Raw genomic sequence first — 17,214 nt, forward strand, 5'->3', positions numbered from 1 at the left:
GAAAGAAGTCTTTGGGTCTTGGCTGGGTCGACACCTCTTAGCACTGATCTCTCCTGACTTACATTTGGCCAACGCCTCGCCTCTCCAGGATCTCCCTCCCTTCTGCTCCCCGAGGGCCCGGCGGACCCGCGGGCAGGGAAGCAAGGCAAAGGGTGGCCCTGCCTGGGTGGTCTCCTGCCCCGCCCCCCCGCGGCCCCGTTGCCTAGCTGCAGATCCGGCCGCTAGGCTCCGGGTAATTTGCGAGAGACTCAGCCAATGGGAGGGCGTATCCCCAGCCCGCTCCCTTTTTCTAGGACTGCAGACGCTTCCTCGGCACTGCGGTCGCCGACCCCAGCCGTGCCGGGCCAGTTCCTGCACGCGGGACCCACTTCGGCTCCGGCTGTGCGCCCCGAGCCGCACTGCCCCACTCCTCACTCTCGCGGACACGACTGCACACCCGTACCCGCGTCTTAGCGGCCCGGCTGAATTCCGACTCGTAGCTCAGCGGTATACCGGACCAGGCCAGTCTATGGGGGCTCCCAGATAACGCAGGTTGGGGGCGCCCATGCCCCCCCATACCCGCCAGCATGGCTCGGCCGCCACCTCTCGGGGAGCTGCCCCCGGGCTACACACCCCCAGCTCGACCTGCAACACCCCAGGTGAGTGGAGGGGAAGGCGGAAGAAGGAACCGGGTCTGCAAAGTGTAAATCCTAAATCTTGGGAAAACTGTGTGTGTGTGTGTGTGTCCTCAGCATCTGCCCAGTGAGAGAGAGGGTGTCTGTGTCGACCCCAGTCCACCTGAGAACCGGTGTGTGAGTGTGTGTGTGTATCCTATCTCAGAAAATGAATCTATGCCTTCTTCAAGTCTGTATTGGGTGGGAGGCAGGGAATGGAGTTAAATTTTTTCCAAGTTTGTGCCTGTGTCTGTGTAGGTCCTCCCTGTCTTGCATCCAGAAACCAAGAAGCCAGAGCTTGGCAGAGGGTGGAATAAGGAGAAAAGGGAAAGGTTTCATGGGTGGTTGCAGTAATGCCTGGCTGACCCTTCTTTTTCTATCCCAGATCCTAGCTGGGAGCCTGAAGGCTCCGCTCTGGCTCCGTGCTTACTTCCAGGGCCTGCTCTTCTCTTTGGGCTGCGGGATCCAGAGACACTGTGGCAAAGTGCTCTTCCTGGGACTGCTGGCCTTTGGGGCCCTAGCACTGGGTCTCCGCGTGGCCATCATTGAGACAGACCTAGAACAGCTCTGGGTGGAAGGTGAGTTGTGGGCACTGGCTGTAGTTGCTTGGATGTGGTAAGCCCAAGACAGGAATAGGGTGAGAAGCTGGCTATTGAGTTCTAGTGGGCTTTGATCTGGGTGGAGGGGGCACCTGCCTGCCAGAGCCTGGGCATCTGGGAGCACTGCTCCTCTCACACCCATAAACGGACATATGCAGATGGTGGAGCCTGGTGAGCAGGCATATGGAGCCGGTGAGTGTATGTGTGTTTATTTAGCATTTATTGGCAATCTTTTATAGGTATTTGACTGCACTGCAGTGTCTGCAAGGCAACTAAAACAAAACCCATCTTTCAGTAGCAAGGAAAGTAAAATATATGGTGTGATATAATATACAATATAACACAAAGCAGAAAACAATTGTGTCATATAAGAGAAGGCAGAGAGAGATCACATCTGACTAGGAGAAATAGAAGTATTAGAACTAGAAGGCTGGGGGAACTGATAAATCATCTGGCAGGCCTCTAGGGAGAGGTCCCATACACCAAGGCCCCCTGCAAGCGTTTAGCGGAAAAGTGTCACAGAATCTGCACTTTGAGGCAACAGCGGAGTCAAATGGAACCAGATCTTCACTTCCTAAGGGAAGCATTAGATTAAAATGATTTCTTATTAATAGTTTTGACATAACTCTCCTTTCCTGGGGCCTGGTATGATAACCCTTTAACAGAGTCAAACTCCTCTCTGTTCTTTCCTGGGAAATTTGCATTTGTGGGCTCCCCTGAACCTCCCCCAGCCCTGGCCCACACCCAAAGGCAGAGCCAGGTTAGACTCTCACACCCCTAAGTTATTTTAAATGCTGGCACTCCTGAGGATCCAGAGCAGATGTTTCTTGGAGCCTGTCTGCCTGTTAGGATCCCACACCTCATCCTACCCTACCCCCACCCTCTGCAGACTCTCACATCTATACACACTCCAGGCCAGCCCTGGGGTCCAGAGCAGATGTTTCTCTGTGCCTGCCTGCCTGCCTGCCCCCAGCCCCAGGACAAACATGTGCATACAGGAACAGACACTTACCCCCACCCACACCACTGCTGCCTGGGTGGTCCCAAATGACTCTTGGATTTCCTGCCACAATAGAGGCTGTCTCCCACCCCTTCTTGCTTCTCCATTCCCCAGACCTTCCCAGTCTAAACACTGCTTGAACCTCCATGTTTCCTCATCCTCTCTCCTGCATTCCAGCACAGGCCAGGCTTGATCTCACTGGATTTTTGGTGATCTTTGTGGGAGGGTCATATAAGAGGGCAGGAATCAATTCCTAGGTCTTTTTCCATTGTTTTGGAACATCACTCTGCTCTCTATTGGGGCTGGAGGTGAGTTGAAAGCAGTGATCCTGACCTGGACTTTTCTCTGAGGCTTCTTCCAGCAATACCTTTGGCAATGAGGACTGAAAGGTATTCTCCATTCCTTTCCTATTTTGCTGATACAGAAAGCAAGGAGAGAAGCGTGGCATTAGCTCTGAGATTTCTGGACTCTCCAGCTTTGCCATGGTGAGATTTGGAATGTGACTTCTCCTTCCTGGTCAGTGTTAAAGGTGAAGGACTCAGAGATAAATTCTCTAAAATAAAAATCCCAGGAAATTCCCTGGTGGTCCAGTGGTTAGGACTCTGTGCTTTCACTGCCGGGGGCCCTGTTCAGTCCTTGGTCAGGGAACTAAGATCTTGCAAACCAGGTGGTGTAGCCAAAAAAATAATAACAAGAAAGCAAAGAAAAATCACAACGTAGAGTCCAACTAGTACTTTCAGAAACAGTGATAGAAATGGTTTGAAATTGGAGCTGTCCCTGAAGATAAGGAACATACAGCCCTTCTGTCTAGAAGGCAGGTGACAGCCATGTATCAGTTGGTGGAACCAGTATTCACTCAGATTCCCAAGGCTGAAACCTTGAGAGTCAGTCTCAGTTCTTCTTACTCAGTTAATTGGTTACTAAACAATTAAAATTCTTTCTTCTCAGCCTCTCTCATAAGGGATCCCTTCTTCCCAACCTGGTAGCAGTCACTCTAGCTAAGGCCTGGCAGTACACTCCTTACTGTATCATTCAGAATGCATTTAGCCACATTAAGGAGAGAGAAAGGGAAAGAGGGAGAAAGGAAGAGGATTGATTTATTATTTCCCTCCTCGAAGTCTAGCAGTAGAGAGAAGAGAAGTTCCACCATGGATAATTCAGCAACCTAAGGACATCGGCAAAAAGTTCTTTTTGTCTTTCTCCTCTGCCTTCTTCTGTATGTTGGGCTTTTGCCCTCAGGTTTATCACACTTTCTCCCAAGGTGGCTGCTGCCATGGTGGAAAAGGGAAGTCATGCCTATCTTGCACACCTTTTTTGAAAGTGAGGAAAATATTACTACCCACCCCTTCCCACCACTCACCCTCACAGACTTCCCATTTGGTTATTTTGGCAAGAACTGTATAGCATCCTATGTCTAAATCCTTCACTTGGCAAAGACAGTGGAATTATAAGTGACTGACTTCTTAGACTCATCAGATTTCAGCTCCTAAGGCTGGGGAGGGGCCCAATTGCTCTGAATCACTAGGCCTTTCTGAGGATGGCCCAGGAAATCTAGGTCTGTTAAGGGACTGCCCTTTCCCCTCACCTTTAAATCTGCCTCCACACCTCCCTCCTGTGGTGCAATCTAAATCTGACCAAGTCAGCCAGTCTCTGCTTAGTGCTTCCCTTGGTACTTAATGCTACGGTGACCCCTTAATAGAATCTGCCTGCAATGCCAGAAACCCGGATTCAATCTCTGGGTCGGAAAGATCCCCTTGAGGAGAGAATGGCAACCCACTCCACTATCTTGCCTGGAGAATCCCATGGACAAAGTAGCCTGGTGGGCTACAGTCCATGGGGTCACAAAGAGTCAGACACAACTGAAGTGGCTTAGCACGCACATGCCCACAGAGTCCTTCCACCACTCTCCACTGGCTTCCAGGGAGTCTCCAGAATCAAGTTCAAGCCCCCTAGCAGAAGGCAATGGCACCCCACTCCAGTATTCTCGCCTGGAAAATCCCATGGACAGAAGAGCCTGGTAGGCTGCAATCCATGGGGTCGCTAAGAGTCAGACATGACTGAGCAACTTCACTTTCACTTTTCCTTTCATGCATTGGAGAAGGAAATGGCAACCCACTCCAGTGTTCTTGCCTGAAGAATCCCAGGGACGGGGGAGCCTGGTGGGCTGCCGTCTATGGGGTCGCACAGAGTTGGACACAACTGAAGCGACTTAGCAGCACCAGTAGCACACTCTAGGTTGCTTACCCAGCTTTGTCTCTCCCTCCCTCTTAGCAGCCCAGCAGTGCTGAGCCCCTGACAGTTACCTGCACACACTTGGTCCAGAACCCCTTTCCCTGGCTTCTTACCCTGGCCAACTCCTGTTCATCATTCACAGTTCAGCTCTGGAGTATATTAGGTGATGAAAAAGCCAGGTCATCTCAACTTCTCTGCTCAAAACCTCCCATGGCTCCCATTTCATACAGAGACAGCCTGAGTCCCTACAAAAGCTTACAGGTCCTTACATGTGAAATTTATAGACCGAAGATTGTGAACATTTCCGTGGGTCCTGAAACATATTGCAATATCGTGTGTGCTCAGTCATATCCGACTCTTTGTGACCCCCGTGGACTGCAGCATTCCTGAAGTTCCTTCACTATCTCCTGAAGTTTGCTCAAACTCATGTCCACTGAGTCGTGATGCTATCTCAAGATGGTTGAAAGATGGTAAGTTGCATTTATTGGATTACCTATAAAGTGGACTCTATCCATGCTCTAACCAATTATATTATCCCTTTTGTAAAGTCTTTAACAGATGTGATGGTTTTGAGTCTCCTTCCCCTGTTCTGCCTTTCTCCCCACTTACTTACAGTCTCTTTTTTTCTTCAGTTCTTTCTCATGTGTCTGTCACATCATTTCTCTCCCAGCAACTATTGAATAATAATTCCGTATCTGTGCCTCTGGGGTCCTGGACAACTTCCTAAGTACTTTGCTCATGTTTAGTTCTGTGTCTTTATTTATTTTTGGCTGCACGCTGTCTTTGTTGCTGCACACAGGCTTTCTGTAGTTGCGGGGAGCAAGGGCTACTCTCTAGTTTCGGCGTGCAGCCTTCTCGTTGCAGCAGCTCCTCGTGTGCAGAGCGTGGGCTCTCGGGTGTGGGCTCGGTAGTTGTGACACATGGGCTTAGTCGCTCCGAGGCACGTGGAATTTTCCTTGACCAGGGATCAAACCAATGTGCCCTGCATTGGCAGGCAGATTCTTAACCACTGGACCCACAGGGAAATCCCATCACATTGATTCTCAGTCCACCAAGGTGGGCATTGTCCCCATTTCTCAGATGAGGAAATTGCAGGTCAGAGAGACTAAGTACCCCCAGCATCAGAGCCAAGACCCAAAGCCGGGTCTGTTCGGAAGCCTTTGTGCTCCCCGACACCTGCTGTCTCCTCTGGCCTGCACAGGACACCCCGTTCATCTGTCCTCATAACTGTCACCATCACTGTCAGCCAAAACATAGCTTTCTCTTCCTCATTTTCTCTGAGGACTCCTTATTCTCTTTGATACTCGATTTTATTATTTCTAGCATTCATATATTTACCTGGCTGTGTCGGGTCTTAGTTGCAGGACTTGGAATCTTCATTGCAGTATGCAGGATCTTTCATTGAGCCAGGTGGGCTTGCTTAGTTGCCCCAAGGCATGTGGGGTTTTATTAATTCCCCGATCAGGGACTGAACCCATGCCCCTTGCACTGGAAGGCAGATTCTTAACCACTCGACCAGGGAAGTCCTTTGATACTGTTTTAAATTATGCCTGTCCCTTTCTCTTGCTTCCTCATTAGCTCTGTCTGGTTGCTTCTTTCTCCCAAACCTCAGTCCCCTCAGCAAACTCCCTTACTCTGGGGAGCTTATTTCTGCCCTCTACTCCTGTCCCTCCTTGTGGCAGCTCTGGCCTAAGCCTGGTGAAATAAACACTGCGGTACAGGTGTGCAGAAGAGGGGAGTCAGGAAAGGAAGAAAAGAAGTATGTGGAATTGACAGCAGAGAAGGCAGAATGGCTGTGTGAGACTGTTCATGATGGGAGGGTCAGGAATGTGACTGGGAGCGGGGATGAGCAAAGGAGTGAATCTGTGATGAACATGACCAAGGGTTTGGGGCTCTCATGAGTGAGAGGATTATGTGGGTTTGAAAGAGATGGGGGCAGGTATGATGATCCCAAGTGGGACTGGAGTCTTGGAGAAGCAGTCCAGTGGGCCCAGGGGCGGCAGTGACCTACAGGAAGAGGCCCCAGATCGGGGAAAGCAGAACTGAGCCTAAGACCAGGCCAAGTCCACCAAGCCTCCGGTGTGGTTTGGCCTTAGCCCTTGCCTCCCCCAAACCACAGTCAAGTCATAGCATCCCGCAAACCTCCCCGCCTCCCCAGGCCTCTGGTACAGAGCTGGCCTCCGCAGCCAGGCTAATGCAGGACTCGATCAAGAAGATGAGGCAGACCTGGTCCTGGGATTCCTCAGGGTCTAGCCTGAGAAACTGGTGAACGGTATCTTCTTCCCCCAGCCCACTTTGATGCCACCTCTGCCAGGGGCCTGGAGCTGTTTCCTGGGAGGAAGCAGTCTGCTGGCAGCGCCACACTGAAAGGCCATGTGATCCCCCCTCACCTGTGCCACTACAGAGCCATTATTGCCAGACACTGACCCAGCCACCCACCCTCTTTACAGAGCAGTTTGCAGAAAGGTGCATGGATATAAACCACTGTCTGGGACAACCTGAACTAGGAGCCAGCCCCAGCACTAGACCTGTTCCTCAGGAGACCCTCCAACAGCAGCCTCCCTGTTGGCCCCTTTGCCCCTCGTTGTCCTCCCCGCCAGAACAGAGAGACTGAGTGGGGGCCCTTTTACCAGGACCCCCAAAGCCCCACCCTGGCCCCGCTCCTGTGGATCTCACGTTTAACTTATTTGCTCTAAACACAGCCAGCCGGGTTCATGCTGAAACCTTAGGTCTCACAAGAGTCCCAAAGAGCCACACAGCTGGGCCTCTCCACTCCAGATTCTGAAACGAGGGCCAGGAGCCTGGGGCCTCAGCAGGGCCATCAAGGAGAAGTTTTTCCCACTTGTCCTGGGAGGCCTCCAGAGTTGGGGTCTCACACTCCCTGGAGCTTGGATCCACCGAGGCTCTTGCCCCCCAGCTTTCTCTCTCTGCTCTGGCAGTGGGCAGCCGGGTGAGCCAGGAACTGGAATACACCAAGGAGAAGCTGGGGGAGGAGGCTGCGTATACCTCCCAGATGTTGATACAGACCCCGCGCCAGGAGGGAGAGAACGTCCTCACGCCTGAGGCACTTGACCTCCACCTCCAGGCAGCCCTCACCGCCAGTAAAGTGCAAGTATCCCTCTATGGAAAGTGAGTCTGGCTGAGCCCCCGAGCAGCTGGGAGTGAGAGGTGCCACAGCAGGGCTGGAGCCGGAGTCAGCCTCTTCTACTGACGTCCTATGCCCCTGGCTATTGCAGGTCCTGGGATCTGAACAAAATCTGCTACAAGTCAGGAGTTCCCCTAATTGAAAATGGAATGATTGAGCGGGTGAGTCTCCTGCACTGTTCTCTGAGACAGGGTAGAGTGGAGCCTTCTCTGCAGTAGGGGAGGTGGGGGTGGGTGGAGTAGGGGGCATTGCGGGGGCAGGACTGATGTTTGGCCTGGGATGTCCCTGGCAGATGATTGAAAAGCTGTTTCCCTGCGTGATCCTCACCCCCCTCGACTGCTTCTGGGAGGGAGCCAAACTCCAAGGGGGCTCTGCCTACTTGCCGTGAGTGCCGCTGCTGCTGCTCCCGGGCCCTGCTTCATCCCCTGCCAGGACTTCCCCAACAGAAAGGAGGGATGGTGAGCAAAAGCTCACCAGGGCCTGATTACCAGCCAGGCCAGGGTCAGAGCACAGGCAGCCTCAGGACTCTCTCCTCATCCCCCTTCTCCTCACCTCCGAAGGAAAGGCAGGCCTGTCTTATTTAGATAAAACACGAAGATCTGTAAGATCTGAACAAAGGAGAAAAAAGATCCCCAGGAGAATGGATATGTATATGTATGGCTGAGTCCCTTTGCTGTCCACCTGAAACTATCACAACATTATTATTGGCTGTATTCCAATATAAAATCTAAAGTTTTTTTTTTTTTTAAAGAAAAGATCCCCAGAAAGAGAATTTGCCAGGGAGAGTTAGCTAGGTGTCAACTCAGCTGTTGCCCAGCCCAGAAAGAAAACCTGTTACAGGCAAGCGGCTGTATGGTTATGTATGAGAACCAAGAATAGACAGTTTGGGAAGGAGTGAAATGGGGCTTTTGTGGGTCTTTTCCTTGTGTTAAGTACCATCTGTCTTGAGTTCCATCTCAGCTCCTGTATCCATTCAGAGTTCACTGCAGCAACCTGCTGGACTGAGCCTCCACAGAGAGGGACAGATGAGCAGCTAGGAGTGGGGTGGGTACCCCATGGGCCCCATGGCAGCAGTCTGGAGGATGGGCATTGATCCCTGATCCTCACCAACCACAAGCTCTCCCTGCAGGGGCCGCCCAGACATCCAGTGGACCAACCTGGACCCAGAGCAGCTGCTGGAGGAGCTGGGCCCCTTTGCCTCCCTTGAAGGCTTCTGGGAGCTGCTAGACAAGGCACAGGTGGGCCAGGCCTACGTGGGGCGGCCCTGTCTGCACCCTGACGACCTCCACTGCCCACCTAGTGCCCCTAACCATCACAGCAGGCAGGTGGGTTCCAGCCAGGTCTGCTGGGGAAAGGTTATTTCCTTCCCTTTCCCCTCATGTTCCCCTTTTCCTGGAGACAACAGACTGCCCTATCCTCTGCCCCATACTTCCTGGACACTGTTTCCCTCTCCACACTGCACTCGACACCTAGAGTTTTCCATTCCCATTCAGCTCTCCTAAGGACTCCTCAAGTAGCATATCAATCCTTTTGGCTTTTGCTAAGCCCAGAAAGGCTGGACTTCATCAAAACACATGTGTACAGAGAGACAAGACAAATTAGATAAGCATGGGGGTCATACCCAGTTTCCTGATTGTCTGTGTGGCCCTGTGAATGTGGACCTTTTCCCAAAACCACCAAAGTTCAGCCAGCTCCTCCCTGCAGCCTGTTTCTAGGCTTCTGCTCCCTCTTGTGGCCTCCTCCCTGCCAGACTCTAGCTGTTAGCTTACAGGGCATGCAAGAGGCTCAGCACAACAGTATATACACCCCAGGCCCACAGAGCTCCGTGGCAAGCATGGTTCCTGGAGGTGCCCGCCCAGAGACACCTAGTTACCCACAAGTAGGACCTGGAGTAACGAGCTTCTCTCCACCCACTCCAGGCTCCCAACGTGGCTCAGGAGTTGAGTGGGGGCTGCCATGGCTTCTCCCACAAGTTTATGCACTGGCAGGAGGAGCTGCTGCTGGGAGGCATGGCCAGAGACCCCCAAGGACACCTGCTGAGGTACACCACCGCCCCCCCCGGGAGTTGCCATGGGGAGCCACACCCTGATGCCAGGCAGCTCCGGCAAACGCCCCTTGCACATGCCCTCCTGGTCGTTGAGACCAGCCCTGACTCCTGCTTCTCCTACACCACTGCCAGGGCAGAGGCCCTGCAGAGCACCTTCCTGCTAATGAGCCCCCGCCAGCTCTACGAGCACTTCCGGGGTGACTACCAGACGCACGACATCGGCTGGAGCGAGGAGCAGGCCGGCACGGTCCTTCAGGCCTGGCAGCGACGCTTTGTGCAGGTCAGCATGGAGCCAACGAGCGCAGCGCCCGAGGACGCTGCTTCCTCCTGCGCCTCACACCACCCTGTCCCTCCAGCTGGCCCAGGAGGCCCTGCCTGAGAATGCGTCCCAGCAGATCCACGCCTTCTCCTCTACCACCCTGGACGACATCCTGCACGCCTTCTCTGAAGTCAGCACTGCCCGCGTGGTGGGGGGCTACCTGCTCATGGTGGGTCCTCTTGGCGCCTTGTCCCCTACCACCAGCCCCACCTGGGAGCCCCTATCCCAGACTGCCCTCTCTCCCTACAGCTAGCCTATGCCTGTGTGACGATGCTGCGGTGGGACTGTGCCCAGTCCCAGGGTGCAGTGGGCCTCGCTGGGGTGCTGCTGGTGGCCCTGGCAGTGGCCTCGGGCCTGGGGCTGTGTGCCCTGTTGGGCATTGCCTTCAACGCTGCCACTACTCAGGTAGGCCAGGTCTACAGGCAGACTTGGGGCCCACAGCCCAGGCTGCTCAGATCCTCCAACTGCCTGCCCCCACGCCCCTCCAGGTGCTGCCTTTCTTGGCGCTGGGCATCGGCGTGGACGACATATTCCTGCTGGCACACGCCTTCACAGAGACTCCACCTGGCACCCCTCTCCAGGTGAGGCCTCGTCCTCCTGCCTGGGTTCATCCCAGGCCATGCTGCTGAGGGGCTCAGAGCCTCTTGGTTTAAGTGACTTTGGGCTGGTAATAAGCCTCTCTGTGCCTCGCTTCCTCATCTGTAAACAGGGGTAATCATAGTGTTTGTGTGGTAAGGGTTGTGGTGAGGATCGGTAATATGAGTGCTTAGAACAGGGCAATAAATGTCAGCTGCTGTGTGCTTCCTGCCCCTCCCCTGCCGTTCTTCACTCGGCCTTGTCCTGGCAGGAGCGCACGGGGGAGTGTCTGCAGCGCATGGGCACCAGCGTCACACTCACGTCCATCAACAACATGGTTGCCTTCTTCATGGCTGCCCTAGTTCCCATCCCTGCACTGCGGGCCTTCTCCTTGCAGGTGAGGCCTCACCCATGGAGCCCAGGCTCGGGTGGGCATGGAGCCTGGTGGGCTTCACCCAGGTTTTGTGCCCCTCCTGTCCACCCCGCAGGCAGCCATAGTGGTGGGCTGCAACTTTGCAGCCGTGATGCTTGTCTTCCCAGCGGTCCTCAGCCTGGACCTGCACCGGCGCCACTGCCAGCGCCTGGATGTGCTCTGCTGCTTCTCTAGGTACCCCTGTCCCACCGGGCCGTCCCTCCTGAGCCCCATCCTGTCCTGTCCCCTTGGCACCATTTCCAGACCCTCGCCCCCTCTCTGCCTCTTCCAGCCCCTGCTCTGCTCGGGTGATTCAGATTCTGCCCCAGGAGCTGGGGAACGGGACGGTACCAGTGGGCATTGCCCACCTGACTGCCACAGTTCAAGCCTTTGCCCACTGTGAAGCCAGCACCCAACATGTGGTCACCATCTTGCCTCCCCAAGCCCACCTGGTGCCACCACCTTCTGACCCTTTGGGCTCTGAGCTCTTCAGCCCAGGAGGGTCCACACGGGACCTTCTAGGACAGGAGGAGGGGACAGGGCAGAAGGCAGCCTGCAAGTCCCTGCCCTGTGCCTGCTGGAGTCTTGCCCATTTCGCCCGCTCTCAGTTTGCACCCTTGTTGCTCCAGTCCCACACCAAGGTAAGCCTCCAGGCCCGGGCAGGTCGAGGTGGGACACGGCACAGACTTCTTAGATGTCTCTGGGCCTCCAGCTTAGTCGCCTTTTCCCACAGGCTGTAGTCCTGGTACTTTTTGGGGCTCTCCTGGGCCTGAGCCTCTATGGAGCAACCTTGGTGCAGGACGGTCTGGCCCTGACTGATGTGGTGCCGCGTGGCACCAAGGAGCATGCCTTCCTGAGCGCCCAGCTCAGGTACTTCTCTCTGTACGAGGTGGCTCTGGTGACACAGGGTGGCTTTGACTACGCCCACTCCCAACGCGCCCTCTTTGATCTGCACCAGCGCTTCAGTTCCCTCAAGGCCGTGCTGCCCCCACCAGCCACCCAGGCACCCCGCACCTGGCTGCATTACTATCGCGACTGGCTACAGGGTGAGAGGCGAGGAGATGGGCAGGGAGGCTGCGGCCGGCAGGAGCCCGCAGAGCCCACAGTCCAACTGGACTCCTTCCCCATCCTCTGCCAGGAATCCAGGCTGCGTTTGACCAGGACTGGGCTTCTGGGCGCATCACCCGCCACTCATACCGCAATGGCTCTGAGGATGGGGCCCTGGCATACAAGCTGCTCGTCCAGACCGGGGATGCCCAGGAGCCTCTAGATTTCAGCCAGGTTGGAAGAGGACCAGAGGGCAGGGGAGCACAGAGGGGCTCCAGGCCCCGTGGGCCCAGCCTTGACCCCCTCTGCCTCTGCAGCTGACCACCAAGAAGCTGGTGGACAAGGAAGGGCTGATCCCACCCGAGCTCTTCTACATGGGGCTGACCATGTGGGTGAGCAGTGACCCCCTGGGTCTGGCAGCCTCGCAGGCCAACTTCTATCCCCCACCTCCCGAGTGGCTGCATGACAAGTACGACACCACGGGGGAGAATCTTCGCAGTGAGTCCCGGGGGAGCCCTAACTGCCCTCCCCTGAAGCCCTGCCCACTGCTGCCCATGCTCACCGGCCGCCCCTCCCTCTCCCTCCGCCCCCTCCCTCCACAGTCCCGGCGGCCCAGCCCTTGGAGTTTGCCCAGTTCCCCTTCCTCCTGCGCGGCCTCCAGAAGACTGCAGACTTCGTGGAGGCCATCGAGGGGGCCCGGGCGGCATGTGCCGAGGCCGGCCGGGCCGGGGTGCGTGCCTACCCCAGTGGCTCCCCCTTCCTCTTCTGGGAGCAGTACCTGGGCCTGCGGCGCTGCTTCCTGCTGGCGGTCTGCACCCTGCTGCTGTGCACTTTCCTTGTCTGTGCCCTGCTGCTGCTCAACCCCTGGACGGCTGCGCTCATAGTGAGTCCTGCAGGAGTGGGGCTAGAGGGACCCATAGCTCCCCCAGCTGCCCTGCCCAGGAGCCCTAGGTGAGCCCTGCCCTCCCCAGGTACTGGTCCTGGCGATGATGACTGTGGAGCTCTTTGGCATCATGGGTTTCCTGGGCATCAAGCTGAGTGCCATCCCAGTGGTGATTCTTGTGGCCTCCGTAGGCATCGGTGTCGAGTTCACCGTCCACGTGGCTCTGGTGAGCACAGGCACTAGGAGGGGGCGGGCCAGCTGATTCAGTTTTTGACAAATACTGTGTGCTCAGTACTGGGGAGATGAGAACAATACAGACACACTTTACCTTCAAGAGTGTAGAGATAAATAATAAACAAGTAAATAAATGAATAGACAGCCATTTCAGTAGAGAGGAGAGACAAAGGCCTGACCAGAATGGGATGAGGACAGAATGGAAGGTGAGAAAATGGGAACTGAGAGTTACTTGGGATGGATTTACTGTGAATCAGGGAGATGGGGTGGTAGCTAGATGAGTGAGCGTAAGGGGAGATCCTTCCAGGACAGAGATGCAGAACAGAGGTGGGTTGGCCTCTCCCACAGCTTCCGGTTCTCTGGCAGAGGAGGGGTGGGGGTGGAGTGGGGGCAGTGGACCCGTTGGGAGCTCCAACACAAACCTGGCCAGACCCCACAAACAGCTTCCTTCATTCTTCCCCCATAAAATCCTTATTATTTCTCTGATTATAAGAACAACATATACTTCTTGGGGGACAAAAAAGTCAGGATGCAGAAAAATACCAAGAAAGAATCAGAAAGCCTCTGAAATGCCACCCTGAGAAGTGTCCCTCCTAGACCAGGCATCAGCACACTTTTTCTGAAAAGGATCAGATAGTAATATTTAGGCTTGTCAGGCCATAGGTTCTTTCTACCAGTGTAGCACAAGAGCAGCCGTAGATGACAGGTGCATGAATGGGTGCGGCTGTGTTTCAACAAAACTTTATTTACAAAAACATGGGACAGGCTATAGATGGCCAACCTAGTCTGAAAGAAAGTGAAAGTGAAAGTCGCTCAGTCATGTCCAACTCTTTTGCCACCCCTTAGACTATACAGTCCATAAAATTCTCCAGGCCAGAATACTGGAGTGGTTCAGTTCTCCAGGGGAACTTCCCAACCCAGGAATCGAACTGGGTCTCTTGCATTGCAGGAGGATTCTTTACCAGCTGAGCTAGATGAATGAGACAGAGATGTCTAGAATAGGTTGGGCTTCCCTTGTGGCTCAGCTGGTAAAGAATCCACCTGCAGTGTGGGAGAGCTGGGTTCAACCCCTGGGTTGGGAAGATCCCCTGGAGGAGGGCATGGCAATCCACTCCAATATTCTTGCCTGGAGAATCCCCATGTACAGAGGAGCCTGGTGGACTACAGTCCATGGGGTCCCAAAGAGTCAGACACAACTGAGCGGCTAAGCACACACAGAACATCTCACTCATCTGTACAGGGTTTCCTACATGGACTTGTGCTTGGGTCCTGCACAGTTCCCAGGAACTCGGTTCACCTGGCCTTCTGTGGGCCAGGAATGAGTGAGCCCTGGGGACATAGATGAACTGGCCATGGTTGGTCAAGGAGCAGCTCCAGGATGACTTTGTTCCCCCAGGGCTTCCTGACCGCTCAGGGTAGCCGGAACCTGCGGGCTGCCCGGGCCCTGGAGTGCACATTTGCCCCAGTGACTGATGGGGCCATCTCCACGTTGCTAGGTCTGATCATGCTTGCTGGCTCCAACTTTGACTTCATCGTAAGGTAGGGGAGGGCTCAGGGCAAGGAGGCAGGGCTGGCCTGCACTGGATACAGGACCTGACCGGGCTGACCCCTCTTAACACCCCCAGGTACTTCTTCATGGTGCTGACAATACTTACACTCCTGGGCCTCCTCCACGGGCTCGTGCTGCTGCCGGTACTGCTGTCCATCCTGGGCCCCCCACCAGAGGTGACCACACCATCTTGCTCCCAGCCCACGGGGCGGGGTGGGATAGAACCAAGACAAAACACCGTCAGTGGCCAATAGACAGGGTTCAACTCACAGGGGCCCTTCCCCATGAAATACCACCAGCTGAAGTTAGCAGCATCCTCTTTTGCCCAGACATCATGTCCATGCCCTTCAGCCCTCTTGACTTCTTCCTGAGATCCACCTTAGGCTTTAGGTGCAGGATTGGCCCCTGATCTCAACATCCTGTCCCTTGTTAGCTCTTGTCTCCTGCTGGGAGCCACCAAAGACCCCAGCTTCCCAACCAGGAAGTTGCTGAAGGGGGCTGAGTCCCCAGTAGCCCCCAGGCTCACTGGGGCTGCTGTTTCCCCCCAGGTGGTACAGATGTACAAGGAGAGCGCAGAGGTCCTGAGCCCCCCAGCTCCGCAGGGAGGAGGGCTTAGGTGGGGGGTACCCTCCACCCTGCCCCAGAGCTTTGCCAGAGTGACTACCTCCATGACTGTGGCCCTCCACCCACCCCCACTGCCTGGTGCCTACATCCACCCAGCCTCTGAGGAGCCTACATGGTCGCCTACTGCCACACCAGCTGCCAATGGCCCCAGCAACCTCGGCTCTAGGGGACTGTGTCCAGCCACTGGGTGAAAGAGCAGCCGAAGCATGGAGACTCCATTGAGGCCACGTGAAGTCATTGGGAAGCAGTGGGGCATTGCTGAAGACAGGGCGGACTCCTGGGGAGCCCTGCTGCTCTGGCCACCTCATCCCCTCCCCTGACCGGGCCATCGGAGACCTGCCCGAAATCCACACAAAGCCACCACTGTCTAGGCTATGAGCAGCCTTGCATGCCCGGCTCCTCTGGGCCTGGGTCTGTGTCTGGGTGGGGTAAAAGCCAGCACTTCAGGCTGCAGTGCAGCCCAGACCCCCCTCCCCTCTGACACTGCTGTCCCCAGCAGACCAAGCTGAGGGATCGTTAGCACCCTTTGCTGGGCCTGGTCCCCGCTGCTTGGTGACCCCTGAGGAGGCGCTCTGTATCCCCGCCCATCTCTCACCACATAAATTATTTATATGGAGATGTTTATTTTTGTAGTTTGGATGTTAGCTACGCTGAAAGTTTTATTTTTAAAAGAGTGAAATATATTCTATGTGAACTCATCTCAACTGACGTTGGTCCTTTGTGTCTGTATAGCTGTGAGTTTGCACATAGAAGTGTCAGGGCCTGAGGTCCTAGCCCTCTAGTCCTGTGTGTTTATTCACGTGGCAAATGAAGATGATGTGCAGCAAATGCATTGGTCACATACTTGGTAACATGGTCTGGCTGAAGTGCTTAGTACAAAAATGATACACGTTTTTGGTGTCGAAACCCTACTGTGCGGCTTTCAGAGCCATCACAGTCCAGCCTCGCGTTCCTCTCCAGGTTCATTGGCCAGCTCCTGTTCCAGCAGCCTGGGGGGATGGGCAGAGGGACACAGTCAGGCAACAGGTGAGAGGTGAAGTGGAAGCAGATCAACCAAGCGCCAAGGGAATTTCCTGGTGGTCCTGTGGTTAAGACCCAGTGCTCTCATTGCCAGGGGCCTGGGTTTGATCCCTGGTTGGGGAATTAAGATCCCACAAGCCTCTTGACATGACCGAAAATAAAAAATATATATATATGGCCAATTGAAGCAGAGATGGGGAGGGTGTTTTAGGAGTTTTGTGCCCAGACCAATCTCTAAGGCAGAGGCCTCTGCAAGTCAGTAGTCAGCATGGTGCCCCAGAGGCATCTTTGTCCAGACAGCAGAGGATCCGTAGGGCTATAGAAACTGAGGTTGCACTAGCAACCAGTGCTGCTGTGGTTAGTTGCTCAGTCATGTCTGACTCTGCGACCCCATGGACTGCAGCATGTCAGACTTCCCTGGCCACTGTCTCCCTGAGTTTGCTCAAACTCATGTCCATTGAGTTGGTGATACATCCAACCATCTCATTCTGGGTCACTCACTTCTGCCCTCAATCTTTCCCAGCATCAGTATCTTTTCCAGTGAGTCAGCTCTTCACATCAGATGGCTAAAGACTGGAACTTCAGCTTCAACATCAGTCCTTCCAATGAATATTCAGGATTGATTTTCTTTAGGACTGACTGGTTTGATCTCCTTGCAGACCAAGGGACTCTTGAGAGTCTTCTCCAACACCACAGACACAAGCATCAGTTCTTTGGCACTCAGCCTTCTTTATGGTCCAGCTCTCACATCTGTACATAACTACTGGAAAAACCATAGTTTGACTAGCAACCAGTGAGGCACTATCTTTAAGCTGTTTGCTCTGTAAAGGTTGAACAATCCCACTGTACAGAGGTCTGGACGATTCTGGCCACA

At 54.6% G+C, this 17,214-nt stretch overlaps 1 protein-coding gene across 1 annotated transcript; it reads left to right on the plus strand.

Moving 5' to 3' along the window:
- The first annotated feature begins 566 nt into the window (after positions 1-566).
- On the plus strand, positions 567-15,511 carry PTCH2 (patched 2). The gene is made up of 22 exons (XM_068961705.1): positions 567-638; positions 1,039-1,231; positions 7,424-7,613; positions 7,721-7,790; positions 7,922-8,013; positions 8,759-8,954; positions 9,549-9,670; positions 9,809-9,956; positions 10,033-10,164; positions 10,245-10,400; positions 10,484-10,576; positions 10,843-10,968; positions 11,060-11,178; positions 11,276-11,624; positions 11,717-12,029; positions 12,122-12,264; positions 12,348-12,528; positions 12,633-12,913; positions 13,002-13,139; positions 14,544-14,686; positions 14,773-14,872; positions 15,245-15,511. The coding sequence occupies exons 1-22, from the start codon at positions 567-569 to the stop codon at positions 15,509-15,511; spliced, it is 3,624 nt and encodes a 1,207-aa protein (XP_068817806.1).
- Positions 15,512-17,214: the final 1,703 nt, after the last annotated feature.

This window comes from Capricornis sumatraensis, chromosome 2 (genome assembly GCF_032405125.1).
Source record: "Capricornis sumatraensis isolate serow.1 chromosome 2, serow.2, whole genome shotgun sequence".
NCBI classification, from domain to species: Eukaryota; Metazoa; Chordata; class Mammalia; order Artiodactyla; family Bovidae; genus Capricornis; species Capricornis sumatraensis.